The sequence below is a fragment of the Notamacropus eugenii genome, chromosome 5 (genome assembly GCF_028372415.1).
Source record: "Notamacropus eugenii isolate mMacEug1 chromosome 5, mMacEug1.pri_v2, whole genome shotgun sequence".
In the NCBI taxonomy this organism is placed as follows: Eukaryota; Metazoa; Chordata; class Mammalia; order Diprotodontia; family Macropodidae; genus Notamacropus; species Notamacropus eugenii.
The window spans coordinates 202,674,335-202,701,977 of record NC_092876.1 but is presented as its reverse complement, the minus strand read 5'-3'; the positions used below and the strand labels follow the sequence as shown (position 1 = coordinate 202,701,977).

The 27,643-nt window shown below is 38.3% G+C and overlaps 1 protein-coding gene across 11 annotated transcripts in view; it reads left to right on the top strand.

The window, feature by feature from the left end:
• The window catches only part of STARD13 (StAR related lipid transfer domain containing 13), a 750,665-nt gene that overhangs the window by 307,021 nt on the left and 416,001 nt on the right, over positions 1 to 27,643 (top strand). For 9 of the 11 annotated variants that reach the window (XM_072616415.1, XM_072616414.1, XM_072616416.1 and 6 more), the window contains one exon: positions 12,393 to 12,458. The exons of the other annotated variants lie outside the window; for them this stretch is intronic. In XM_072616415.1, coding sequence (XP_072472516.1) covers positions 12,393 to 12,458 — 66 coding nt within the window. The remainder of the gene's footprint in view (positions 1 to 12,392; positions 12,459 to 27,643) is intronic. 11 annotated transcript variants of the gene reach the window in all.

Genomic DNA, 27,643 nt, shown 5'->3' with positions numbered 1-27,643 from the left:
GGCTTCATTTCCCCAGTTCATCTTGATTCCTTGCTTCTATTTATTGCTGTTTAAAAATATATACTTGTATACTGATATATTTAGCATAAAATGTTTATTAGGCAAAAAACCCATTTGTTCATTAATTTATTCAAAAAGCATTTATTTAGCACATCTTACATGCCAGGCATTGGGCTGGAATCTTACATTCTACTTTACCATCTTCATGTATGCTCTCTCTACCCTTAATTCTTCACTTTCTTACTCTGCAACTTTTTCAGGATCCTAAAGCTTATATATTTCATATTTATAAAATGAAAGTGACTGTCTATTCCTGACCTTGACAGGATATTGCATAAAAGATCAGATAACCATAAATAATATCTCTTGAAGCTTTCAACAGAATGCTTTTGGTTTGTCCTATATGATTATTTATTTTTATAGCTCATATTGATCTAGGATTTCTTTCTCATAACACTATCAGTCTTATTGGCCAAGGACATCATAATAGTTTCTTCAGGATCATATGCAGAGAAAGTTAATTTTTCAAAATGTTGCATTCTTCAGAAGGGTTGAGACTAGAGAAAAAAGGTAGTTGGAAAACTGAATGTAAAATGACTAGGGACATTTGAATTTTATGCATTTGTTCTCACCAGGATCATTTCTATTTTAATCCTTGACAGAAATATTGAGAAATACCTGAAAGAGTTCAAATTTATCAGCAGAATTTGAATTTCCTACAGCAACAGAGAATCACAAATTACTTGTAAATATTTTATATTGCCTTAAGGCTCAATAGGAAATGTCTATTTTTTTACTGTTTGCAAGAATTGGATACTTAAAAAACTTGAGTTTCAATGTGACAGTAGCTGGATTATTCTAATTTTTTTCCCTGAAATAAGTATGAGTCATAGTTGTCTTTTATTGACCAATGTTTTAAGCACATCGTTATATTAGGATAGTAAAATCTGCATATACACTGTGAATACACCTATTTCAGCAGTCTTCAAAGACTAGATTAACAATAGAACTATACTAGTGAAGGAAAATCAAGACCAACTATGTGTCTCTTCATTCATCTCCAAATCGTTGAAATTTTGTTTTGGAACAGGGAACTTCATAATTAGAAACACAGTCCGAAAAACTGACCCTTTCAGGACTATCTATTTTCAATTCCAGCCTCCTCCCAAATGAACAGGACGCTCCTTGTCCATTGAGAGGGAAAGAATCACCCCATGGAGCAGAACATCCATGAAACAAACAATCCAGGGAGAAGACAGAAGCTGATGACCATATTCACATCACATTGATTAGGAAGCCAATGTATATTAGCTAAAAATCAATAGAAAAACAGAGAGAGACCCAGTGAGTTAGCTGAGAGTTAGGGAATGTAACATACCGAGGCTTCTACTCTGCTGATTATGATAATAGTTATTGATAACAACAGCAACAATAACTAGCACTTATATAGGGCTTTATGGTTTGCAAAGGGCTTACAGTGATTATCTCATCTGATTCAGTGGATCACAAATTTAGAGCTGAAAGGGACTGAAGATGTAACAAGAAGAATCATTAATTTCAAAGTAGGAAGGGCATTGTAGGTCAACATATTTCATATGGGGAAAGTGAGGCCCAGAGAACTGAAGTGATTTACCTAAAGTAACACAGGTAGTAAGTAGCAGAACTGGGACTTGACCAGAGATACCTCTGACTCCCAGTGCCAGGCTCTTTTCACTGTATAAACTAGTGTCCAGTCTGGCCCTATTGCCTCATTTTACAGAGAAGTAAGTTGAGGCCTAGAGATGTTAAATGACACACAGGTCCTATGTGGCAGACCTAGGTCCTCTGACTCCAGATCTAACCCTCTTAGCCACCACCTTATGCTCTCTCCATTTGTAATCCCAAAAATTTCCCCATGCTCAATTTCCTGACAAGGACTTAGAATAATAATACTAGCCAAGCTGTTAGTGAAAATATTAATGAATAACATCTCAGCTTACACTATTAGAGTGGAGATGGAATGTATTTTTTTTACATGACTGTAATTCAGCATAGCCTCCAAGAAGCTCCTTTTTTCCTTGTACTGGCAAACCTGTCACACTCACAGGGAACCAGAAAGTTAGGACCAGGGATCATAATGAGTCTTGAAGCCCAGCAGCTCTCAAGGTGGTTGTTTGTCATTCAAAGAACAAACTGCGCATCTCCTCTGTGGGGAATGAAAGCAGACAATGCACCAGTTTCTTTGTTCACTTCTCTGCGTCTAATAGATCACACAAACAACCTGGGTGTTGAAAATGAGTGACAGGTAACACGTCCTCTTTAGGGAGCCCAGTCATTCCATTCATGTCTTAGAGAAGAGGAAAGTATTGGGGTGTGATGAAACTCACTTGAGACCAGCCTATCTAGCAGGGGGATGTGGTCTGTATTCTTTAAATTTGTAAATATAAACTTAGATCTGTTTTTCTTTCCTTAAAAGAAGAACCACATATTAAGTAAGTCTGGTGTAAAAGACCAGGTTTCACTTAAAAGACATCTGTTTCTTATATATTTGGGGTTTAGTAAGGAAAACTGATGCTTGTGGGAAAACAGCAACAAAATGGAGAATAAAAATCCTTCCAAAGAGTGTGCCATCCCATAACCAAAAGCTATCCTGAAATCACAACCTATAATAGTTGCAATGAACAAGAGGCAGTACAGTACAGTAGAGAGTGTTGAACTTGGAGTCAGCCTTGTCCTGGTTTGGAATCCCATCTGATTCTTTAGCAACTTTGTGAGCACAGTGACTTGTCTGAATCTTGGTTTGCTCATCTGGAAAATGAGGCTAAGGATGTTTGTGGTACCCAACTCACAGGCTTGTTGTGGGCTTCTACTGAGTTTATGAAGTGCTGTTTAAGTGTCAGTTATTAATATTATCATTATCATTAGTAAGGATGGGAACAAAGAACTGAACTGTTATTTGCCTTTTAAATAGAAGACCAGCCTTCCTTTTTTTTTCATTTAGCAATAGGGATAATCAGAGATGGTTAGATCATCTTTATCACCACTATTATTAAAAAAAATCACTTCTTGTGTGTGTGTCACTGTGTTGGATATTGCACAAAATGAGTTTCCATACTTGGATTATGCCACTGGGGAATTTAACCTCTTTTCATTTTTGGTATGTTTTTATTCTTTTAAAATATAAGCATACACACATATTTTACATATATATGTGTGTACATATATATATATGATTTTTCAAACATTTTTTTCTCCCTTCTATTTTACTAAATCTGCTGAAAAAAAAAGAAGGAAGAAGGGGAGAGAGGAAGAGAGGGAAGGAAGAAAGAAGAAAACTCTGCATCACATAACTATAATCAAGCCGAAGAAATTTCCACATTGGCCACATCCAAAAATGTGTTTCTCTTTCTGAATATTAGCCCATCATCTCCACAATTACCAATAAGATAGGCAATGTCCTTCATTTGTCTTCTGGAATTCTGGTTGATCATGTCTTTGATCAGAGTTCTTAAGTCTTTCAGAATTATTCATTTTTAAAATACTGATGTATAGACAATGCTGATATTAACAGATATAAAGGAAGTTCAGATAAAGGAATGAATACTGAGCAAGTTGTTGCCTTAAATAAATATATTGATAAGCACTTTTAGCATTAGGTGCAAGCAGAAGGGTAATTATATATTGGGACATGCTGAATTAGGAAACTCATAGGATTTACATATTTTGATAGAGTGGGTCCAACAGGGGCTACAACAACAAAAGCTGTGGGAACTAATTATCTTAAATTATTTTTAGGAAAAAATATAAAGCATAGAATTAAATGTGACAATAGTTACTATACCCTAATGAACTTGCTCCAAGGGATGCCACCCTTCTCTATAACATCCACCTCCCACTCAGATTTAACTAAAGAGAATTGGTTTTCATCACCTGAGGATGTAGCCAATTTGAAGCATAACCATATTAGAGGAGAGGTCTAGAACTTTTTTAAGTTGGAAGATATTATAGGTGGGGGCTATAGAATGAATATTACTAAGTAATTCAAAAGGCATTCTATATATAGCTTGCCCACCCTCCATCTCACCCTTTGGTGCCACAAGCCTAGGGCACCCTTAGCCACCCACATCTCTTTCACCAGCAAACCCAGAGCTTGGCTCTCTGGCTCCTCTTACTGGTGTGTCATAACTACCATCTCTCTCTTTGACCCAAGGTTCCTCTCCAAATAGCTTTGCCTACAGTGATGGTATAGGATTTTTTCCTCTTCTTTCCTCTTCTTCCCTTTTTCATGAAATCAGCATACTCGTTTTCTTTAGGGGTATGTATACATATATTTTAAACATTAATCATCACAAAGTCACATTTAAAACAAGGGTTGACAAATGTGCACCAAGGGCCAAATCTGGTCTACTGTCTATTTTTGTATGTCAGGTGAACTAAAAATGTTTTTTACATTTTTAAACACAAAATTATAAAAATCATTTTTAGCTCACTAGTACAGGGAGGCTGCCAGTGGGACTTGACCCTCAGGCCGCTATTTTAGGAAACCTCTAACAATAAAGGACAAGTTATGTGAAACTTAATAGTTCTGATTTGGGCAAGTCACCTCATAGGCTTTAGAGAGCTTGAAGGGACCTTGGGACATCAAAGCTGTCATGTTACAGATGAGGAAAATGAGACCTAGAGAGGGGAAGGATCTTAATTAGCCCCTCAGTACTAGTCTAGATGAGGAAACAGAGGACCAGGAAAGTTATAGGTAGTAAGCAACAAAGGTAGGACTTGAACCCAGGACGTGTAGCTCTAGAGTCAGTGGTCTTGCCGCTGCACGGTGTTGCTTCTTAGGTTACACAGGTAGAGACAGAATTCAACCTGAGGTCTCTTGACTCTTAGTTCAGGACTTGTTTACTCCCTTTCACCACATGAGTTGGGGGGGGCATATCTACCTCAAGCATGTGAAGACACCCCACAGAGAATGTGCAAAAGATCAGTTTGTTTCAAAGGTCATGATGGAGGCTGAAACAGGCACTGTGGAGCACTTAGAGCTTGATCAGGCATCGGAAATGCCAAGGTCATCCACTGTATCTTGTGCCGTCATTAGTTGTCTTGACTTTTATCCTTCCACTGGACTTCAATGACTCTGGAAAAGAGAGTAAGGCCAATGACTTTGTGCAGCAACTCTGCCTTACTCAAATCCAAATCATGCTCAGTAAGGTATCACCTTTCATTGTCATGGTCCCCTTCAGGAAAAAAAAATACATAAATGACAGCATCAACATGATACTTCATTCTCTTCCTGTCACTGAGTCTCATTTTCCTCTGGAAAGTTAATGGGTCAATACTCAGTATTCTCTAATACCTCTTCTAGCTCTAATACTATGAATCAAGAAAACCACCTTTCTGGGCTTATAGTTTTATTATTTAGAGATGGGGAGGTTTTAGATTAACAATCACAAAGCCCCTTCTGACTTTAATGTCTATGATCCTTTGATCCTATTCTAACCTTCCCTCTTCTGCCTAATTGAATTACTCCTTGTAATTGTCTCCAGAGTCCAGTGGCCTGATCCTATATGGAATATAGGAAATATCATACTCTGGGAAACTTAATAGAGATAGATTCAGTCTGGCCAGGCTGCTAGGTATCTTAGCCTTCCTAAGCTTGGCTCTGAGTGTGAGATCCCTGACCGGAGAAGAATTTCTTCTTTGTCTTTTTCTCTACCAATTTCTCCCCTAGGCTTCAAACCATCCTCCAAGAGCATGAGAGATGTTTCCTAAATCCTCTCCAAAGGTTTTCTATGCTCCAGACTTCCTGGAATTCTAGGGTCTTGGGCCCTAGAAGAGAAATATCTTTCCCTGTCAAAGTTTCTCTCCTAAATTTCCAACATCCTTATGGTTGCTTTCTTTGCTCTTCTGAAAAGTTCAATGACACCAACTCTTGGAATCTTTTTCTCAATCTTGACCCATTCCTCCCTGTTTTGGTTTGTTTCCATCACTAAATGCTTCTGTGCTTTAGTTGAAACTTTACTTTTCTATCTTTTGCCCTAGACTGGTAGTATAGATTTAGTATCCATATGTATGAGAATCTTTAGTCAATATTCTTTAGTGGACATTCCACATAATATCATGTAACTTGAGATTCAAAGGACTCTAACAAAGCTTAATGCTAATAGCATAGATAATGTTAGGAAAAGATGTGTAAGAATGAAGTTCCTATTATTCTTCTTTAGCTGATATCATTTTAAGAGGGATTGGAGTCATGCAGGAAAAAGTTCAGAAAATCAATCTGTCTTTCTTCTTTGCAGAGATGACATTTACTATTTCAGTTCATGTGTTGACTAGTTTTGCTGAACTCCTTTTTTCTTTTTCTTATTAAATCTTTGTTCTGAGGAATGGCTCTCTGGGCAGGGGAAGAGGGAGGAACATATTCAGAAATGAAAGTGATATGAAAATGAAAGCTATTACTACAGTTTTTAGAGTGGAAGTTATAAAACAGATTGATCTAAAATTTTAATCATAGTCTTACATGTGTTCTGCCCGCTATTTATGGTCCATACAAGGCTGAGCTGAACTGTCTGACATCACTTCTAGTGAAAGCCAAAGCCGGTGTGAGGTCAGAGAGCCAAGGGAAGTGTGGGCAGGAAATAGAGTCTTTGAGTCATGGCAGGGGAATGTGCAGATACTCATTTTTGATAACGCTCAGCCAAGCTATATTGTTGATTTTGGAAGATTTGGCGTGGGAACCCCAGTAGAGTCCTGACCTTTTTGATGTGTATTTGTAAGTATGTTTCCTGGTGTGTTTAAGCGGTTTGAGCTAATTATTTCTTTCTGTACTTTAGTTGAAGAAGCATTGCCATAGTGGCCCCTTGAGAGTCTGTGTGTATGTATGTTAACTCTCTGTTTTAGCACATGTGCTACCTAAACAATGGAGTCACAGAATTCCAGAGATAAAAGGGTTCTCAGAGGTCCACCCAGGCCAGCCCAAACTCAAAACAGGATCTCTAACATGCCTGCTAAGAGGTCATCCAGTCTTTGCTTGAAGACCTCCAATGTGGGGAAGCCTGGACAGATCAGATTAGATAAAACATTTATATTAAACCTCTTGTATGCCTGCCACTGTGCAAAGCATTGGCAATATAAATACAAGCAAAGAGAAAGTTCCTAACCACAGGATGCTTTCATTCTAATGGGGGGAAAGAACACATAAAAGGGATTTTAAAAGGGAGGAGTGGTGATGAAGAAGGTGAGTGGGGGTAGCAAGGTGTCAGAAGAGTTAGTTCTCCTGGGTAATGAGTGGGAATGTTCCCTTTAGTGCTAGAGACCCCATCTTTGTGATTTCTTCATTGAGTATTGAGCAACCTGTATTTGATGAGGTAATAGGATTTAAAGTCAGAAGAGGTCATGTGATCCAATCTACTCATTGTATGTACGGCCTTTAAGAAAGCTCCACGAAGACAAGGATAGTTTCCATTTTGTCTTTGCATCTCTTTATATGGCTAGCATCTAGAATGATGCCACGCTGCACACAGTAGGCCTTTAATAAATGTTGATTGGATTGGATAAAGAAACTGAAGCCAAGAGAGGCTGTTAACTCTGCCTGACATTCAGAGAGTAGTAAATTTCTGAGTAAGCACTGAACCTGGTTCTCTTGACTAAATATCCCACTCTTTCCATCAAATTTTGCTGCTTCTCTACTATAAAACCCTACTTCACACATGAACTTAATTATAATAGCAGTTTGGAGAACACAGTTTAAGCCAATGTTGCTCATGTCTCCTGTCTCACTTCTAGTTCCAAACTCTTGACAATCCTAAGAAAATATATATAAACTGAGGGTTCTTAACCTTTTTTGCATATCACAGGTCCCTTTGACAGTCTGGTGAAGGATACAGATAAATATACAAAATTGCAAAGGCAACCAATTATACCAAAATACAGTTATCAAAACGTATATTTTTGAAAGTTCATAGGCTTCAGATTAAAAACTTCTGCTTAAACAGATTTCATCATCTAAGAGAAATATAAATAATTTTGGACACTGCTTTGAATAAGCACTTATAATATGCAGGCTTTTATTTATAGCTTTGAATAATAGTTGGACTGGCCAAGTTTTCATTATATTCACCTAATCTGCACTAGCCACAGGTCATTCAGACAGCAGCCTTGGCACCCCAGACATCTTCAGGAAAACACTTCCCACATACACATCCCAGAAGTAACTCCAGGTGATAGAATGAACACATGGGTAAGCCTAGTCACAAGCATGCTCCAAGACCTCAGAAATTAATCTCACTCTCCTCGAGGTCTCCTCTCTCTCCACACTTTTCTTGTGGCTCCTTGTGTTCTTTACTATTCCCTAAGAACGTGAAGCCAAGGAAGAAGTGGCAAGACTACCTCTGAGAAAGCAGATGAGAAAGATGAAAGCTGGCACTCAGTAAACATTTATTAAGTGCCTGTTATATGCTAGATGTTGGGTGAAGTGCTGGGAATCCAAAGAAAGGCCAAAGAGAGTTCCTGCTCTTAAAGGAGCTCATTCTAGTGAGGAAATGCCAGGCTGACAACTATGTATAATCAAGCTATATCAGGGATAAATGGGTAATAATCAACAGAGGAAGGCACTTGAATGAAGAGGCATGAGAAAGGTCTCTTGTAGAAGGATTTCAGCTCTGACTTGAAGGCAGTCAGAAAAGTCAAGAGTCAGAGATAAAGAAGGAGAGCATTCCAGGTATGAGGACAGCCAATGAAAAGGTTCAGAGCCAGAATATGAAGCGTCTTGTCTGCACATCAGCAAGGAGGTCAGTGTCACTGGATCACAGAGTATGTGGTGGGTATGAGGGTGTAAAAAGATTAGAAAGGTTGGAGGAGGAGTGGGGAAGAGAGAGGTTATAAAGGGCTTGGACTGTCAAATAGAGAATTTTGTATTTGATCCTAGAGGTAATAGGGAGTCACTAGAGTTTATTGAGTAGAAGGTCAAACCTATGCTTTCAGAAAATCCCACTGAAAGAACCTATTTGTACCAAAATATTTATAGCAGCTCATTATGTGGTAGCAAAGAATTGGAAATTGAGGGAGTGCCCATCAATTAGGGAATGGTTGAACAGGATGTGGTACATGACTGTGATATAATACTATTGTGCTATAAAAAAAAAAGATGAGCAGGATGATTTCAGAAAAACCTGGAAAGACTTATTAGAACTCATGCAAAGTGAACAGAACCTCTAGAACTTTGTACACAGTAACAGCAGTATTTTAAGGATGATTGATTGTGAAAGACTTAGCTACTTTGATCAAGACAGTGATACAAGTCAATTCCAAAGGACTCATGATGAAATTCTATTTCCAGAGACAGCATTAATGAACTCTGAATGCTGAGTGAAGCATACTATTTTTTTTTACTTTCTTCATTTTCATTGTTTTATTTTGTTTGTGTTTTCTTCACACCATGGCTAATATGGGAATATGTTTTGCATATTATCACATGTATAACCAATATCAAGTTATTTTCTTTCTCATGGTGGGGAGAAGGCTTGGGAGGGAGGGAAAGAATTTGGAACTCAAAATTTTAGAAAAATTAGTTTAAAAATTTTTTCATGTAGTTGGGAAATATTTAATTAAATAAATAAAAATAATTTTAAAATTAAAAAAAGAAAGAATATCACTTTGGCAGCTTAATAAAGGATAGACTGGAGTGGGGAAAGACTCATGGGAGGCAGAATAATCAGTAGGCTAATGCAGTGGTCTAGGTGTGTGGAGATAAGGACCTGTCTCCATCAGTATAGTGCATGTATGTGTGTGTGTGTGTGTGTGTGTGTGTGTGTGTGTCCTTCGTTGCTGAAGAAGACCATGCCATCAGAGAAATAATGACATGATTTGCACTTGACTTTGTTTTGAGTGAGGGAGGGCTGTGCAGGTCACAAGCTCACCTCTCCTCCAGAGCCATCTGAATCCAGTGACCAGATATTCATCAAGATGACTGGAGATGACTCAGGATGAGGCTTGCCCAAGTGATTTGCCCAAGGTCACACAGCTAGTGAGTGTCAGGTGTCTGAGGTGAGATTTGACTCCTGCATTGGTGCTCTATCCACTGTACCACTTAGCTGCCCCGCATCAGCATAGTAGAAGTATCAGAGAGGAGGAAAGAAAGGAGTTAGCATAAGAGATGCTATGAAGCTAAAAAACAACAGACCCTGGCAACAGATTAGATAAAGGGGATAGTGATAGTGAAGAATCAAGGATGATACATAGGTAGTGAGTCTGGGGACACTGAGAGGATGGTGGTACCTCTGATGGTAACAGAGATATTAGGAACTGGGGAGGTTTTGAAAGGAAAGGTTTGTTTTTAGACATGTTGAGTTTAAGATGTCTACAGGATATCCAGTTTAAGATGTCCAATAGTCCATTGGAGATGCTGGAGATCAGTAGATAGGCTAGGGCTAAATAAAGTAGATTTGAGAATCTTCAGCTTAGAGATAATAACTTAATCCATGGGAGCTGATGAAATCATCAAGTAAAATAGTATAGAAGGAGAAGAGGAGGACACAGGACAAGAGCCCTATGGGACACCCATGCTTAATGGATGTGACCTGGATAAAGATCCAAAAAAAATGAGAAGCAGTCAAATGGGATTAGTAAGATCCTGAAAACCTAGGGAGAAGAGAGTAGTAAGAAGAGGGTGATCAACAATGTCAAAAGCTGCAGAGAAGTTGAGAAGGAAGAGGACTGAGGAAAAGGTCATTGGATTTTTTCAATTAAGAAGTCATTGGTAACCTTTGAAAGAGTACTTTTGAGGTCAGATGAGGTCAGAAGGCAATTGCAAGGGGTTAAGAAGAGAATGACAGTAGAGGGAGTGGAGATACTTTTTGTAGATGGCCTTCTCAAAGAATTTAGCCATGAAAGGCAGAAGAGATATGGATGACAGTTAGTGGGGATGGATGGATCAAGTGAGGAGTTTTTGAGAATGGGGGGGAAGGGTGGTCATGTGCATGTTTATAAGCAATAGAGAAATAGCCACTGTGTAGGAAGAGATTAAATATAGTTGAGAGTATGAATGACAGGGGGTAAATCTGCTGGAACAGATTAGAATGGGATCCCTTATGTGTGTAGAAGGGTTTGCCTTGGCAAAGGGAAAGCCCACCTCTTTGTGTGAGATAGGGGTGAAGGAGGAAATAGTTATAGAAGGCAGGATGAGGAAGAGAGGGACCTTTTGGCAAATGGCCTCAAATTTTTTTAGTAAAATATGAGAAAAGGTTCTTAGCTCAGAAGGTAGGGGTGTGGGAAGTCATGGAAGAGCTCTTCTTCCATCACTACTTCCTGTTGAGATTGAATGTAGAGCTGTCCCTGTCCCAAGAGGTCCCATTCGAGGGGTCAGTTACCTTTGAAATATGACCCATTATCACTTTGGATCTGCATTGGAGTTCCATAATATATACTTATGATATCTAGAGTTTTACAAGTGTTTTTCTGGGTCACATTTTTATAGGGACAATCCACTAGTACATCTGAACATGTGTCAATACAAGTACATATAAATTTGCATCTTTTATCTTGGGGGAGGAGTCCAATATAATTTATTTGCCAAATTTGGGCTGGTACTTTTCCCCTTGCTATCTCTCCAGTCACAAGGAACAGTTCATTCCTCTTTCAACTAACAGTCTCCCATTGCATCCTGGGCCATCTCTAGTCATCCTGATGAATATCTGGTCACTGGATCCAGATGGCTCAGGAGAAGAAAGTGAGGCTGGTGACCTTGCACAGCCCTCCCTCACTCATCATTTCTCTGTTGTCATGATCCTCTTCTAAAATGAAGGACGAACACAATGACATATATAACATTCTTCTGCTATTTGTTTTAACAATGAATGAGAGACACTAATACCTTGTTCTTGTGCCCACTGGTGTGTGGCCTGGACCCCTAAATGGCTGGCCATTTGATGGACCCATTTTGCTAGTACCAGAACATCAGTTGATGTCAGAGTAGGGACAATATGTTGAGTAGCAATCTTTGCTAGTCGATCAGCATGTGCATTGTACTCACATTCTGGTGTGAGGACCACGTGAGCATCTACACAAAAAACTGACAGATTTGTAACCAAAGACATGTCCCATATATCTTCCCATAATTCTTTGCTCCAGACTTGTTTGCCATGAATTTCCCACTTTTGATTTTTCCACATGAGCAACCATGTAGTTCCCATTAGCTACCTCCCATGAATCAGTGAATATATGATACTGTCCTCCTTGTTCTGTTTTGATCACTTGATGTACTGCCATAAGTTCAGCATATTGATTATTTATACCTATCACAGTACTTTCTAAAGTCCACCTAGTATATGGGTTATAGGTTACCATTTTCCAATATCTTTTGTGGCCCAAATATTTTGCTGTTCCGTCAGTAAACCATGCATGTCTCTTTTGTTCTTCAGGTAATCCATCATATTCCTCATTCCATTTTACCAAGGACTGTGCCAGCTGTTGCTTTCATTCAGGGGGTATATAATTTTCCTCAATATCTATGTTTGCTGTAGATTCACGTAAAGCAGAAATTCCACTTTTACCTGCTTTAGGTCTATTTTGAATATACCATTACAATTTAATTATGCTAGCCTCTTGAGCATGTCCAATTCTGTGAGAAGCTGGGGTACTCATTACCCAGGTCATAATTGGGATTCCAGGCCTGAATATTACCTCATGGCCCAAAATCACTTTTTCAGTCTCTACCAAAACCCGATATGCAGCTGCCAACTGCTTTTTAACAGGGGTATATTGAATTCCAGATGAAGGGAGTTTCCTAGACCAAAATCCTAAGTGTACATTTCGGCTGTGTTGTTTTGGCCGCAAACTCCAGCTTGTATATTCATCCTGTACAGTCACTTGTACTTCTACCACTTAGAAGTCATAAATTTAAGGACAATTGTATAGCAGCCTTTGAGTCTTCAAAAGCTTTACTCTGCTCAAGTCCCCAGTCAAATTCGTATTTTTTCTAGTAATTTTATATAAGGGTTTCAAAATTTGTCCTAGATGTGGTATGTAATATCACCAATATTCAACTAATCCTATAAACTTTTGGGCTTCTTTTTTATTGGTGGGATAGGAAAATCCTGAATCTTTTGTTGGGAAAATCTCTCACAGCCCCTTATTCCATTGTATCCCCCAAATTTTATGGTTTGAGCTGGCTCTTGAATCTTTGCAAAATTAATTTCCCACCCTTTGCTTTTATATGCTCAATTAAAAGCATCAAACTTTTCTCCACTTTTTTCATTTTTTCCCTGTATCATAATATCAACTATGTAGTGGGTAAGCTGTACACCAGGTAGCTCTAATTCATCTAAATATTCAGCCACAATCCTATAACAAATAGTGAGGTTATGCAGATATCTTTCTGGCAAGCATGTAAAAGTATATTGTCAGCCCTGTCAAGTAAAAGCAAATTGGTCCCATTGTTTAGAATCTATTGGAATAGTAAAGAAAGCATTCTATAAATCAATAACTGTGTACCAAGTCCCAGCGTATTTCTCGATCCTTTCTATTATGGTAATGGTATCTGGAACAGCAGCATACAAGGGAGGAATCACCTTATTCAATTGTCTATAATCCATTGTCATCCTCCATGTCCCATCTGACTTTCATACTTGCCAGACAGGATTATTCCATTGAGTGGTTGTAGGGACTCATACTCCTGCCTTAACATATTCCTTTATAGTATTGGTAATTTCATCTTGCCCACCTGGTACATGATACTGCTTTAAAGTAATTATTTTAGGAGGATTAGGTAAAGTGAATGGGTCCATTTTTATTTTACCCACTAAAACTGCATTAATACCTGTCTTCCTTACTACAAATTGGTATCTCCCCAGGTAAATTTAAAGTTATACCTCTCAATAGATCTATTCCAATGATGTATTCAGGAATGGGTACAATATACTTTCTTAGGTATATACTTAGGTATATACTTTCTTAGGTAATTGCCCAGTTTTCATCATTAATTTGACTTGTCTGGCTGATATTTCAGCCCCTCCCAGTCTGTGATGGTGATAGGAGTTCCATGTTTAAACTTATCAGGGTTTCTGTGTATAAGGGAAGCCTCCACCTCAGTGTCTATTAATGCCCTAGTTATAGTATTTAATACATTTTTCCAGTATATAGTCAAATTGATATGGGGTCTGTAATCCTTTCTGTATGTTCCTTTAATTTGAGCTGGGGCTTAGACAATTTCCTAGTCTCCCTAAAGTTATGGTGAACTTGGATACAATGTTTCAGGAGGATTTGTAGAGGCACTTCGTACTTTTCTATTCCATCTAATATCAAGCCCCCTTTTTTGGTACATTCTGAACAGTTCATTGGAATGAACTATGCTTCCAAAATCTACCCTTGCTCTCAATAGAGCAGTAAGTAATCCTTTCCTTGTCAATTTGTTCTGACTTTGAATCCACTGGCTGTTTACTCTTCTCTTGAAGAAGAAATTTATCTTTTCCCCAGTCCTGTAAGTCACTTAACTATGAAATCTTGTCTAGCACTTCCAAAGGAAAGTCTTATTTCCCCAATTATTAGAGTCAAAACTAGGTGCTTGTGAATAGGAGGAGCTGTCTTTACTATGATATTCCTATGAGAAACGGCTAAGGGAGTATCATAGTACACATCTGCATTTGTGATCATTATGGCAGTCTTCATTACCTCTCCCTTTAACTTTCTCATACAGTCCCTAAGTATTGATGGTTCTCTTGTTTTTGCCTTAATGTGGAGCGAGCTTCAACCTAGAAATCTCCCCATGCAACATTATTTCATTTTCCAACTCTGACAGTTACATTTTCCACCATGCACTGTTTTGGCAGTCCTTGTCATGGCAGCCAGGCTGGGTCTGTATGCAGGTTGTATGTACACTTCTTTTGCCAGCCTTCTGCTTCTTCTTAGATAAATGAAAAGCCTTTTCTTCCACCTGAGACCTCCCAGTCTGCTCTGTTAAAGGAGAGCTCGAACACTGAGAATTCCCATGCAAACTAGCTAACTCTTTTTCCATCTGAATTTTTTTCTTCAGCAGCTCATCTCTGCTTTCACACATAATACCTATTAATAAATTCCATCCTCTCCTATAGTTCTTTCCCTGGTCTTATTGATATTCCTTACAAACATCTTTCTAAGTCTCTAGGTTCTCCCTCCTGTAACCTCACTTCCCAGTTTTCACAGGGTCCAGTGCTTTTAGCCCATTCCTTTGTACAACAGCTCTGTAGACCCTCAGTTTGGTAGTCAATCTAATACCTCTTCTCTCCCAAACTTTTCTTTGGAGCCTCCAAAACACTGAGCTAGCTCTGGAAATGCATGTGTCGACCTCATTGTCAATGTGGACATCCCTGGAAAGTATACTCCCAAGGTAAATGAACTTATCCACAGCATTCAAAACTTCTCCATTTGTTGTAATTGATGGTTCCATGTAAGAATGGTGTGGTGGTGGCTGATGAAGCACCTGTGTTTTCTTGGTATTAATTGTTAGGCCAAAATTAGCACAAGCAGCAGAGAATTGATCCATATTTTATTGCATCTCAGCTTCAGCAGCTGCATTGAGTGCACAATCATCTGCAAACAGAAAATCATGCACCAAGACTCCCTCCACTTTGGTCTTGGCTTGTTGCCTTTTCAAATTGAAGAACTTACTATCAGTACGGTAGTTGACCTTGATGCTGTGTTCATCCTCTTTGAAAGCATTTGACAACAGGGCTGAAAGCATTATACTAAAAAGCATGGGAGCAAGTACAGCCCTGTTTCACTCCATTAGTGACTGGGAAGACATGAGATCATTGTCCACTATCCAAAACCCAGGCAAACATGCCATCATGAAATTGATGAACTTCTCTGGGCAGCCAAATTTTGATACAATTTTTCATAAACCCTCATGACTAACAGCGTCAAAGGCCTTGCTCAGATCTACAAATGTTGTGTACAGACCTCTGTTCTATTCCTGGCATTTCTCCTGGAGTTGTTAGGCAACAAACACCATATCAACTATTCCTCGGCCCTTTCTGAAGTCACACTGGCTCTCAGTACATGATCATCTTCCAGGTGAAGGATCAGCCTATTAAGGAGGACTCTAGCAAAAATTTTGCCAGCAGTTACTAAGAGAGATACCTGCCTTCCCCCTTTGCCCCGTGATTGTTGCAGGACAATCTATTCCCTTTACCTTTATAGAGATGGACAATGGAGGCATGCTTGAACTCCTGGGGGATAACTTCATCTTGCCATATAACCTGGAAAATTTCAGTCAGCTTTTGTATGAGCAATGGTCCCCCTACCTTGTAATTCTCAGCTGGAATAGAATCAGCACCAGGTGCTTCGCCACATGAAAGGAGCCTAATGGCCCTTAAAGCCTCTTCTTCACTTGGAAGTTCAGCTAAGGAGGGATTGACTTCAACCTGAGGTAAACAGTTAATGGTCTCAGTATTGATTGATGATGGTTTGTTGAGAACACTATGGAAGTGTTCAGCCCATCCCTCTACGATCATGTCCTTATCAGAAACTAATGTGGCTCCATCTGCACTGAGTAGTTACGATGCTCCACAGGTTTTTGGTCCATAAATAACTTTCAGGGAATCATAAAAGTGCTTTGGATTGTTACTATCAGCATAAAACTGAATTTCATCTGCCTTCTTACTGAACCAGGAATCTCTCTAAGCTTTGCTTGTACTTTGCTTTTGATGGAATTAAATGCTGCCTTCTTAGAGGTGGATGGACTGTCCTGCTGGTAAATCCTGTCAAGTTCTCATTTTTTGTTTAACAGCTTCTGAATTTCCCCATCAGTTTCATCAAACCAGTTTAGGTGTTTATGAGTGTTCTGACCCAGATGAGCAAATACAGTGCTGTACACCAAATCTTTGAAAACTGCCCACTCCTTTTCTGCTCCACCGTTGCCAACTATGTGTTGGCTCAACTTTCCCTCCAAGTTAGTAACAAACTGTTCACTCTCAGAGAAGTACTTCAATTTGTTGACATTGATTCTTCTAGTAGTCATTTTGCCTTGAAGGTGGCACTTTTGATGAATGTGTTTCTGTAAGATGGGCCAAACCAGGTTGAAGGTAACCAAGGGGTCTCAAATCCATTGGTGAGTTAGAGGGGTATGTACCCCAAACATGTGAGGATTTCCTCTGAAGGAATGAGTGGATGAGAACAATTTGTTCCAACGGCCATGAAGGCAGCTGAAGCAGGCATTGTGGAGTGTTTAGAGCTTGGTTAGACACCAAAGATGCCAAGGTCAAATCCAGTTTATGCACGAATCAAAAGACATCACCCATACCATTTTACTATTATGTCTCAAAGTCCTGTGGCAACAGGCAAGTGATGAAGCAGCAGGTGCAGATACACTGGGAGCTAAAGTCACAAGTCCACACACAGGCGGCCCAGGCCCAGACCAGTTTTTTACTGGAAGCAGCAGTGGGACTCAACAGCCCCCTGGGTGTCTGAGCAGCCTTTTAAGGATTGCACTGTTTACCTCCTGGTGTGAGGAAGGGGTCTAGAAAAGGGGTCACTGCCTAGACATTGTCTGCTTACTCAACCCTGGCCTGATTACCGTGGCAGGTGGGGAATCCCACTATGCAACCAAAGTACAAAAAAATGTACAAAATATACAAAAACATCTGCAAAGATGATTCCACTCATCATTAGTACATAGAACGTGTGCACACTTATAGACAACACAAAATCTAGTGGACTTGAAAGATATACTGCTCTTGTTGCAAAAGAATTCAACAGGTATTGCATCCAAATAGCAGCCCTCAGTGAAACAAGGTTGGCAAATGAAGGTCAGTTTACTGAAGTTGGAGCTGGATACACATTTTTCTGGAGTAGGCACAGTGAAGGGGAGCACCGTGAAGCTGGCATGGATTTTGCAATCAAAACTAATCTAGTCAGCAAGTTGGTATCCCTGCCCATAATAGTGAATGACAAGCTCATGACAATGCGATTGCCACTCCCAGGAAAATGCCATGCCACCATCATCAGTTCCTATGCTCCCACCATGATGAACCCTGATGAGGTCAAAGAAAAAATTTATGAAGACCTAGAGACCCTTATCATCAATGTGCCAAAAGAGGACAAGCTTATAATTCTGGGCGACTTTAATGCTAGAGCAGGCTCAGACTACCAGACTTGGCAGGGAGTCCTAGGGAGGAATAGAGTTGGAAACAGCAACAGCAATGGCCATTTGTTGCTGAAGACTTGTGCATCACATGACCTTCTTATCACCAACCCTGTCTTCCGTTTACCTAAATACAATAAAACTTCATGGATGCACCCTTGCAGCAAACATTGGCATCTAATAGAATACATGATTGTAAGGAGAAGAGATAGATAAGATGTGAGAGTGACAAAGGCAATGTGTGATGCAGAGTGCTGAAGTGATCATAACCAGAAAGGGGATAGGAATTAATCAAAATGCCATTCTAGACACAAAAGGCCTTAATGGCTTAATCCAAAAACTCATCTAATAGGTTTTTAATATGAGTCCCAGACCCACAAAAATTAGAAAAATAATACAATCTAAAGTCAAAAACCAAGAAAAAATCACAGAAAGGGCAAAGCTTGTTGACTGGAGTTTGCTCACAATTCTACTGTACCAGAGTTTCTAACTGCACCCACATACCCCAGGTAATGGACCTGTGGATGGGAAGGGACCAGTAGTTTTGGGTGGGATCTTTTTAGCAGATTGTTTATCTGTCCTGTATCTCTCAGGGATTTAAATGGCTGAGGCTTTGGCAAGTCAGGGAGCTGACAGTGATATTTGAAATGTCTAAATTTGCTATTAAATATTCAGTCCAAATCTAATGACCCACTCCCTGAAGAGGATATTAACTTTTCACAGGATGGAACTACGTATCAGAAAACCAGAAATTTATTGGTTGGAATGTTCCCACGAAGTTCATTGATTAGAATGACCCTTACCACCTCTGTATGAAGTGTCCCACGACCTTGCTGAGACTGGTCCCTCTGCCTTTATTCTCGCTGTGTTATCTTCTTATTTCCTCTAAAATTTCATTCTGTGTACTGTACCCTCTTCTTGTATTTTTAATTGCTCTTTGATTAATTCCTTCTCTTTTGCCTTACAGATGGTCTCAAATGCTCCTAATCTTAAAAACAAAACTAAAAAAAACAAGCAAAACCTTTCCTTAACCCTGTTATTACTGAACTACATAAACTATAATCTCTTGCCTTGACACAGTTAGGTGGCATGGTGGATAGAACACTGGATTTGGAGTAAGAAAGACTTGAGTTTGAATCTGGCCTCAGGAAGTTACTAGTTTTGTGGCCCTGGGCAAGTTACTTAACCTCAGTTTGCCTCAGTTTCTTCAACTGTAAAAGGGGAGTATTAATAGCACCTACCTGACAGAGCTGTGAGGATTAAATGAGATAATAATTATAAAGTCCTTCTATAGAAGCTTTCACACAATAGGTGCTTAATAAATGCCTATTCCATTCATCTTCACTATCAAACATTCATCACCTCTTAATTGTTCTTACCACCCCATCCTACAAAGCATTGTAGGATGAATCTTCCAGTTACTCTTGTCAGATTGGAATTAGCATAATATAAAAACAAAGGGCATCAATAAAAATAGCACTTATTTTTAAAAAAAAATTATCAGTGTTTTTCTTTAACCTATCCACAGCCTGCTCTCCCTTCTGCAACCCAGTTGTAAGCAAAACCCTTGAGATTCATTTCGTGGTTTAGTGGAAAGAACATTGGAACTGGAGCCTGAGGAGCTGAGTAGGTTAGAATTCTGGGCATGGAGTATGGAAAACCTGGGTTCAAATCCTAGACACCGGCTATGTGACCCTGGACAATTTACTTAACCTTTCTAGGCCCCAGTTCCCTAATCTATAAAGATTCTATAAATTCTATAAAGAAGAATATAATAATAGCATCTAACACAAGAATGTTATAAGGCTCAAATGTTACGGTAAGGTAGATAAAGCATTCAATACCAGTGTCACCTGTCATGTTATTATTACTTGTCATCTTGGTAGGTCACTACCTCACTGAGCCTTATAAAGTGAGGGGCTAGCCCAGATGACTTCCAAGGTCCCTTGAAGCTTTAAGTCTTTGAGTATTTGATCAATGATCTCCATTGATCTGTCCCCCATGGAGTTTCTCCACTTGAGCCATGTACTCTGTGCTAACAAAGGAGTTTCTTTCTGTACTGGTGATAAAATCATGGGTTTTCCCCCCAAGTTTTACAGAATCATATTTCCTCTTATTAAACTTGGCCCATCATTTCTGTCAGCTGAGATATTTCAGACCCTAATTATTTTATCCAGTGTGTTGGCTATCCCTCTCAGTTTTGGGACATCTACTAATTCGATATGTATGCCATTTATATTTTGTCCCGGTAATTTTTCAAGCAAGTTTTCTGATCTTGTAATATTCCTCATGCTGATTTGGAGGATTACTGGGCATTTCTGGTAGTCCTTTATAGGAGTGGAGAATCTGATGATAGTATCTGTAACTGAAATACACATGTATAATATTTGTAAATTTTCAAACTGGGGCCATGAGTGGGACTACCAGTGAGATAATAGTGCAGGTAGTCTTCATGATCATTAAAACTGTTTGTTTGAAACAGAATTTAAACTGTTTAAAACTGTGTAGTCATGTATACATATACATTTATGCATATGTATAATGTCTTGCATATATTTTCTAATGAACAGCCACACCCCCACTCTGTATAGGATCTATTCATATCGTATTATAAAATTTTGAATTAAGCTCCACATTATTGGTCCTTTTGAAAAGAACATTAGAAAACGGCTTCCAAAAGGATTTGCCACCCAAGAAAGAAAGGAAAAAGCTAGGTCAAATTTGAGGCCTCCTAATTCTCTGAGTTTTCTTTTCAACAATAAGAGCAGAGAAAATAGGCAAAAAGAGTGGAAAAAAAAGAAAAATGAGTGGAAGTGATTAGCCTCATGACCCTTTGCTGTTTTTCTAGGCTTTATGCACTGTTCCATTGTTGAGATGAATAAAATTAGCATATTCAATTTGGGTTCAAAAAAGAGGCTGAATAAGTAAATTACTGAGTATCTTCAACTAAAGAACAATTTAAATACTTTACAAAGGATGGGGACACTTTCACTTTGTAAATGGTTTCTTCCCCTGAATTTTATTCTACTCTCTTAATGGTCTGAATTATTTTGAGTTGAAATACATGTGAGTGAGATTTGAGATTTTAAAATAATTTATTGGAAATTGGTGAAGGAAAGAAAATAGACAGTCATATTTGACACCCTATTTACTTTTGTGAAAAATGACCTCAATGATAACTGTATCTTGAATCACTAATTTAGCTTTAGTTAGCTTTTGATGATCTAGATTGCACTAAAGCACAAGACCTATGATTTGCAAAATCCAGTTATGGGGAAAGATCCCAAGGAGAGATTGTTAATGGACGATGAGTAAAAGATTGAGGTGATTCATCTGGAAGAACAAAAGGTCCAGAATATCAAGGGAATTAATGAAAAGAAGTACAAGGTAAGATGGCGAGTCATACCAGATCTTAAACTGTATTATAAAGCGGCAATTATCAAAACTACTTGGTACTGATTAAGAAATAGAGTGGTGGATCGATCAGTGAAATAGGTTAGGTACATAAGACACAGTAGTTGATAACTATAGTAATTTACTCTTTGATAAACTCAAAGACTCCATTTCTGGGATAAGAACTCAATATTTAACGAAAACTGCTGGGAAAACTGGAAAGTAGTATGACAGAAACTAGGCCTAGACCAACATCTTACACTGTACACCAAAATAAAATCAAAGTACATGATCTCAACATAAAGGCTGATCCTATAAGCAAACTGAGAAAGCAAGGAATAATTTACCTGTCAGTTCTATGGGGAATGGAAGAATTTATGACCAAACAAGGGATAGAGAACATTATGAAATACAAAATGGATAATATTGATTACATTAAATTGAAAAGTTTTTGCACAAACAAAACCAATAAAAACAAGATTAGGAGAGAAGCAGAAAACTGGAAAAGAATTTTTTATAACCAGTGACTCTGATAAAGGTCTCATTTCTAAAATATATATAGAGAGAACTGAGTCAAATTTATAAGAATACTAGTCAAAGACTTGTCAATGGTCAAAGACTATGAATAGGCACTTTTCAGATGAAGAAATTAAAGCTCTCTATAGTCATATAACAAAATGCTCTAAGTCACTATTAATTAGAGAAATGCAAGTCAAAATAACTCTGAGGAATCACATCACACATATCAGATTGGCTAACATGACAAAACAGGAAAATGATAAATGCTAGAGAATATGTGGGAGTACTGGAACGCTAATACATTGTTGATGGAGTTGTGCACTGATCCAAACATTCTAGAGAACAATTTGAAATCATGCCCAAAGGACTATAAATCTATGAATACCCTTTGACCCCAAAATTACCACTTATAGCTCTGTATCCCAAAGACATCATAAAAAGGAAAAGGACCACATGTATAAAAATATTCATAGCAGCTCTTTTTGTGGTGGCAAAGAATTGGAAATTAAAGGAATGTCCATCAACTGGGGCATGGCTGAACAAGTTGTGTATGAATGAAATGGAATACTATTGTGCTATAAGAAATGATGAGCAAGGGAACTTCAGAGAAACCTGGAAAGACTAATATGAACTGATGGTGAGCGAAAGGAGCAGAACTAGGAGAACAGTGTGCACATTAGCAACCACATTGTGCAATAACTGACTTTGATAGACTTAGCTCTTCTCAGCAATGCAGGGGTCTAAGACAATTTCAAAGGACTTATGATGGGAAATGCTATCCACATCTGAGAAAGAACTTAAGAACTTTGGAGTCTGAATACAGATGGAAGCATACTATATGCTCTCCTTTTCTTTTGTTGTTTTGTCTCTTCCTTCTCATGATTCTGCCCCTTAGTTTTAATTCCTCTTTACATCATGACTAATATGAAAATATGCCTAATATGAATGCATAAGTAGATTCTATATCAGATTGCATGCCATGTTGGGAAGGAAGGAGGAGAGAAAGGGGGAAATTTTAAAACTCAAATTCTTATGGAAATGAATGTTGAAAACTAAAAATAAATGAATAAATTTTAAAAAAAGGTTGAAGTGAATCATGTGCATATGATCCACTTGATATATATGTAATTCTAAACCAAGACTGGAGCATTTTAAACAATTTCAAAAATTTTTTCGAATGAGAGGGAATAATCCATAATCACCTGACATTTTTTAGTGTGCATGGTATTCTAAGAGTTCTTTGTCCCCAAAGAAACATAGCAAGAAGTTTAAAATTTGGTAAATTAAAGGGAAAAAATAATGCTCATAGATTTTTCTTCCTTAAAACATTGACAGAAGATATAAAAATGCTACAAGATCCTAGCAATCCATTCCAGTCAACTAATGTTATTCAGTTTCCCCCTGCATTTTGTTATTGTGGTCATTTGTCCTTCATTTTAGAAGAGGACCATGACATTGGGAAGATGATGTCTTGACTTGCAAGTGAATTGGATGTAAGTGCGGCAGGGCCCCACTCTCTCCTCCAGAGCCACCTGGGTCCAGTGGCAGGACCCAGCGACCAGGACAACTGGAGTTGGCCCCTCTCCCAAAGTAAAATAGTAGAGTGCCAGACTTGGAATCAGGGACCTGGTTCTTATCCTGCCTTTGTCATTTACTAATTAGACAACCATGGACCAGTCCCTCAACTTCCCAGGTCTTTCTATTTCTTTGTCTGTAAACTAAGCCTAAAAACAACTTCATTATTTTTTTTTTGCTGGCTTGTTATGAGGAAATTGCTTTGCAAATCTTAAAAGATATGTAAATGTGGGTTGTTATAGAATAGAACTGTTTCTGCAAAGTGGAATCAATATTCCTTGTCATGTGAACAAAACGGAGGACTAGATGTTTTCTCTAATACTTATGACCTCTCAAACCTCTCCAAAATAGTAATTATCTGCAAGCAATAAAGCAATTTCAGCTGTCTCCCTGATAGAGGACACCAAGAACCCAAACGAGAAACTGCAGGATAGAACAGAATAATGTGTTCCAAAGAGCAAAGGCAGTCAAGATGCAACCCAAGGTGACCTACCCAGCAAATCTGAGCCTAACTATTAATGAAAAAATGATAGACATCCAATTTAAAAAAAAAAAAGGCATTGGAAACATTCCAAGAAAGAAAACTGAATCTGAAGAAATTATTTATTTTCAGCTCTCCCAGACAATACATGTAAAAGAAGGGTAAACAGATACAGCAACCAAGGACAACAGTAACAGCAAAATAACTACAGAGAAATCACTAAGAGATTTGAAAGAAGTGATATTGGAGAAATAGGCCTGCAAAATTCTGGACTAAACCTTCCCCTTTCCCCCACCTCCACCTGCTGGTAAATCAGTGATTATTTGTCAAACTAAATAACAGAACAGGAGGGTATATGAAAAAGAGGAGAGGAAGAAGAAAGAGGAATATGTGATGTACCTTAATAAAAACAAAGGCTCATAATGAAAGAAATAGTTTTTCAGGAAGAAGTATGTCTACAGTATAATGTAAAGAGGGAAAAAGAGGGATTGAAATAGGGAGAAAGGAATAGGAAAGTCTTGCTTCAGTGGGGGGAGGGGGTACTATGGATGAATTCTTCCATGGAAGGATATATTCTAAAAATGGAGTTTGGGATTTTATGATGAGTATAGGACTTTTGTTGAGTTGTTTCAGTCATGTCTGATACTTCATGACCCCATTTAGGGTTCTCTTGACAAAGGTAATGAAGTGGTTTTCCATTTCCTTCTCCAGTTCATTTTACAGATGAGGAAGCTAGCAAACTGGGTAAAGTGACTTGTCCAGGGTCACACAGCTAGTAAGTGTCTGAGGCCAGATTGGAACTCAGGAAGATGAGTGTCCCTGACTTCAGTATGGGCACTCTCTCCACCGCACCACCTAGCTGCCTCATGGATATAGGAATATGGTGCTCCCTTTCCCTCGCTTCATGCACCCAAGTGAAATAAACAACAATAAATTAAAAATAAATTGCTGGCAAGAAAGAGTTAACATGATGACAAATTTCATGGTCTTCTGGGAGTTTTAGTACATCAGCAATTCAGATGTAGTAGAAGAAGAAACACTTTTCTTCATAGAAGATCACTCATTTTTCCCATGCCTGAGGAACATGACACAATCCTTTAATCATCTGGTACTATGTCTTCCATCTTCTTGGGACAATATATTCATAAAGCTGATTTTCAGAATCACACTATTTGGACCTGCCACACCTTAAATGTGATCTCCTTCAGCCTGAGTATTTTTTAGTATTTGATATTTACTTCTTGAAGACCATCATGGTAATCAGACTAGGATTATAGGATAGACTTTAGAGATCACCTAGCATGGAGACATTAGACAAATCCACCTCTCCAAAAACATATTAGACTATATGGACACATAATTAGGTTGCATTGTAGATGGAGTGTTGGACTTGGCAGCAGGAATACTTGAGTTAAAACACTACCTCAGATATTTGTTACTTGTTTGACCCTGGGCAAACAACTTAATTTGTCTCATTTTCAGTTTCCTCATTTATTAAATAGGAAAAATAATAGCGCCTACTTCCCAGGGGTATTATAAGGATCAAATGAGATAACATACATACAGTGAGTGAGTGCCTTGCAAAACTGAAAGTACAGTACAAATGTTAGCTATTGTTATTCCTATCTTCTAAAATGCTATTAGTTTCACAAGTTATTGTCACACAAGGCTAGTCACATTTTCACTGGCCTTCCTCCATGCCTGGTACTGTCATTGTCCTCTTCTCCATCTCCTGGCTTCCCTGACTTGTTCAGGTACCAGTTAAAAAATCCCACCTTTTACCTTTCCTGATTCTCCCTTAATGCTAGGTCCTTCTCTCTAAGATTACCTTCAATCTACCCTCCATGCACAAGTTATTATATATCCACAAGTAATTTTCATGTTCTAGACTGTGAATTCCTTGAGGGCAGAAGCTGTTTTCCCCACTTTTTGGATCCCCAGCATTTAGCACAATGGGGCATATGTAGTCAGCACTGGTACGTAGTAAACATTTAATAAGTATTGGATGATCCAGAAGGGTTATGTATAGAGCCACATACAGACATTGCTGAAAAAGGCATTCATAATATGATCGTAGCCTGGGTTCCCTGCCCTGCTCAGGTTAAAGGCAAAATTCAAGGCTTTCAAACCAGTAACTCCCAGTTTTCCTCTGTCTATCTGCCAGACTCCTCATCTGTTTTCTTGTTTTGCTTATCAGCCCTGTTTTGGCTGCTTAGTACATACAACATCCACCTTTATTACACCTTAAGGGAGCACTCATAGCTCCTGAAACCATCCTAGAAAAGTATGCTAAACTGTAGCTATCCCTGGGAACCTCTCTAAGTCCTGATTGGTCCCAAAGATTGAGAGGAGACTTCTAAAAATATTTTAATTCTGACTTACAGCATTGCAGTCTGAGCTTGGAATAAATTATCTTTCTCTTCAGTACTCACTCACTTTCTAGTCTCTGCAGTTAAGCTACCTCCAGTTTACCTAATTACTCTCTCGTTACCTAGTTTAAACTATATTTATATATACTTACAGTTCACATATTAGCAAGTCTGTACATCAGCCTGCTTTGACTCTATTCCTCTTTTCCTTCCATCTCTGCCTAGGCTGATCCTTGCTCCTGCACAGTTTGAAATAGAAGGGTAGTTAGGTGATAACAACAACAGTAATATTAATAAAGCAGAATGTCTCCCAGGGATATAGTGCTTTATGCTTTCCAGAATGCCTCCATTTCCATTATCTCATTTGATGCATGACAAAGTGAATTATGGTAGTCATGGCCCAGAAAGGGACATTTTCTGAACTTTTTTTCAGGAAATTACTTGGAAGGATGCCATTTCCACAGAGCTCTTACATGACACAGGAAATTTTCCAAGGATGGAGATTACATTATAATGCAAGTCATTCCACCTTCATAAAAATTAATTCTGATTTCCCTTCTACAAATGAATTTATGCAACTAGGTCAGCTATTGAGGATGTTTTTAAGTTTCTGATCTGGGTATTGATGTATATATAACTCATCCTGGCATAATTTTCTCATTTCCTCAAACATGTTTTGAAAGTCAAAAATATTATAAAACATTCAAATATCCTATATATTTTTAAAAGCATAGTGTTTTGCTTCATATTTTAAACTATCCACTTAAAATATTTTGTGACATAATGGATTATTTCACTTTGGTCATTTAAAATGTTTTTGAGTTTAAGGGCAACTGAAGAGTAAGTAATAAGATCATTAGTCATCTATTTATTTGGGACATTAACTTAAATCAATCTTAAGGAATGTTTTTTATGATATGCACTGGAAATTTACCAAAATATGAGCTTTGGGGGAAAGTTCTAAGCCTCGGTTTCCCAAACCTTCAACGTAATTGACGTAAAGCCATGGAATTTGGGCATTCGCTATTTTACCTTTGTAAAATTTAAAGTAATTCATCATACTTTAGGCTCTGAGAGCTTGGCACTTTACTAATACCCTCTCCTTCCTTACTTTTACTTGTTCTTTAAGTTTAACGAAGGCTTCTTGAGGGCAATGATTGTTTCTTTTATTTCATATCTTGGTTCTACAGTTCTTGCACATAGTAGGTGCTTACTGCT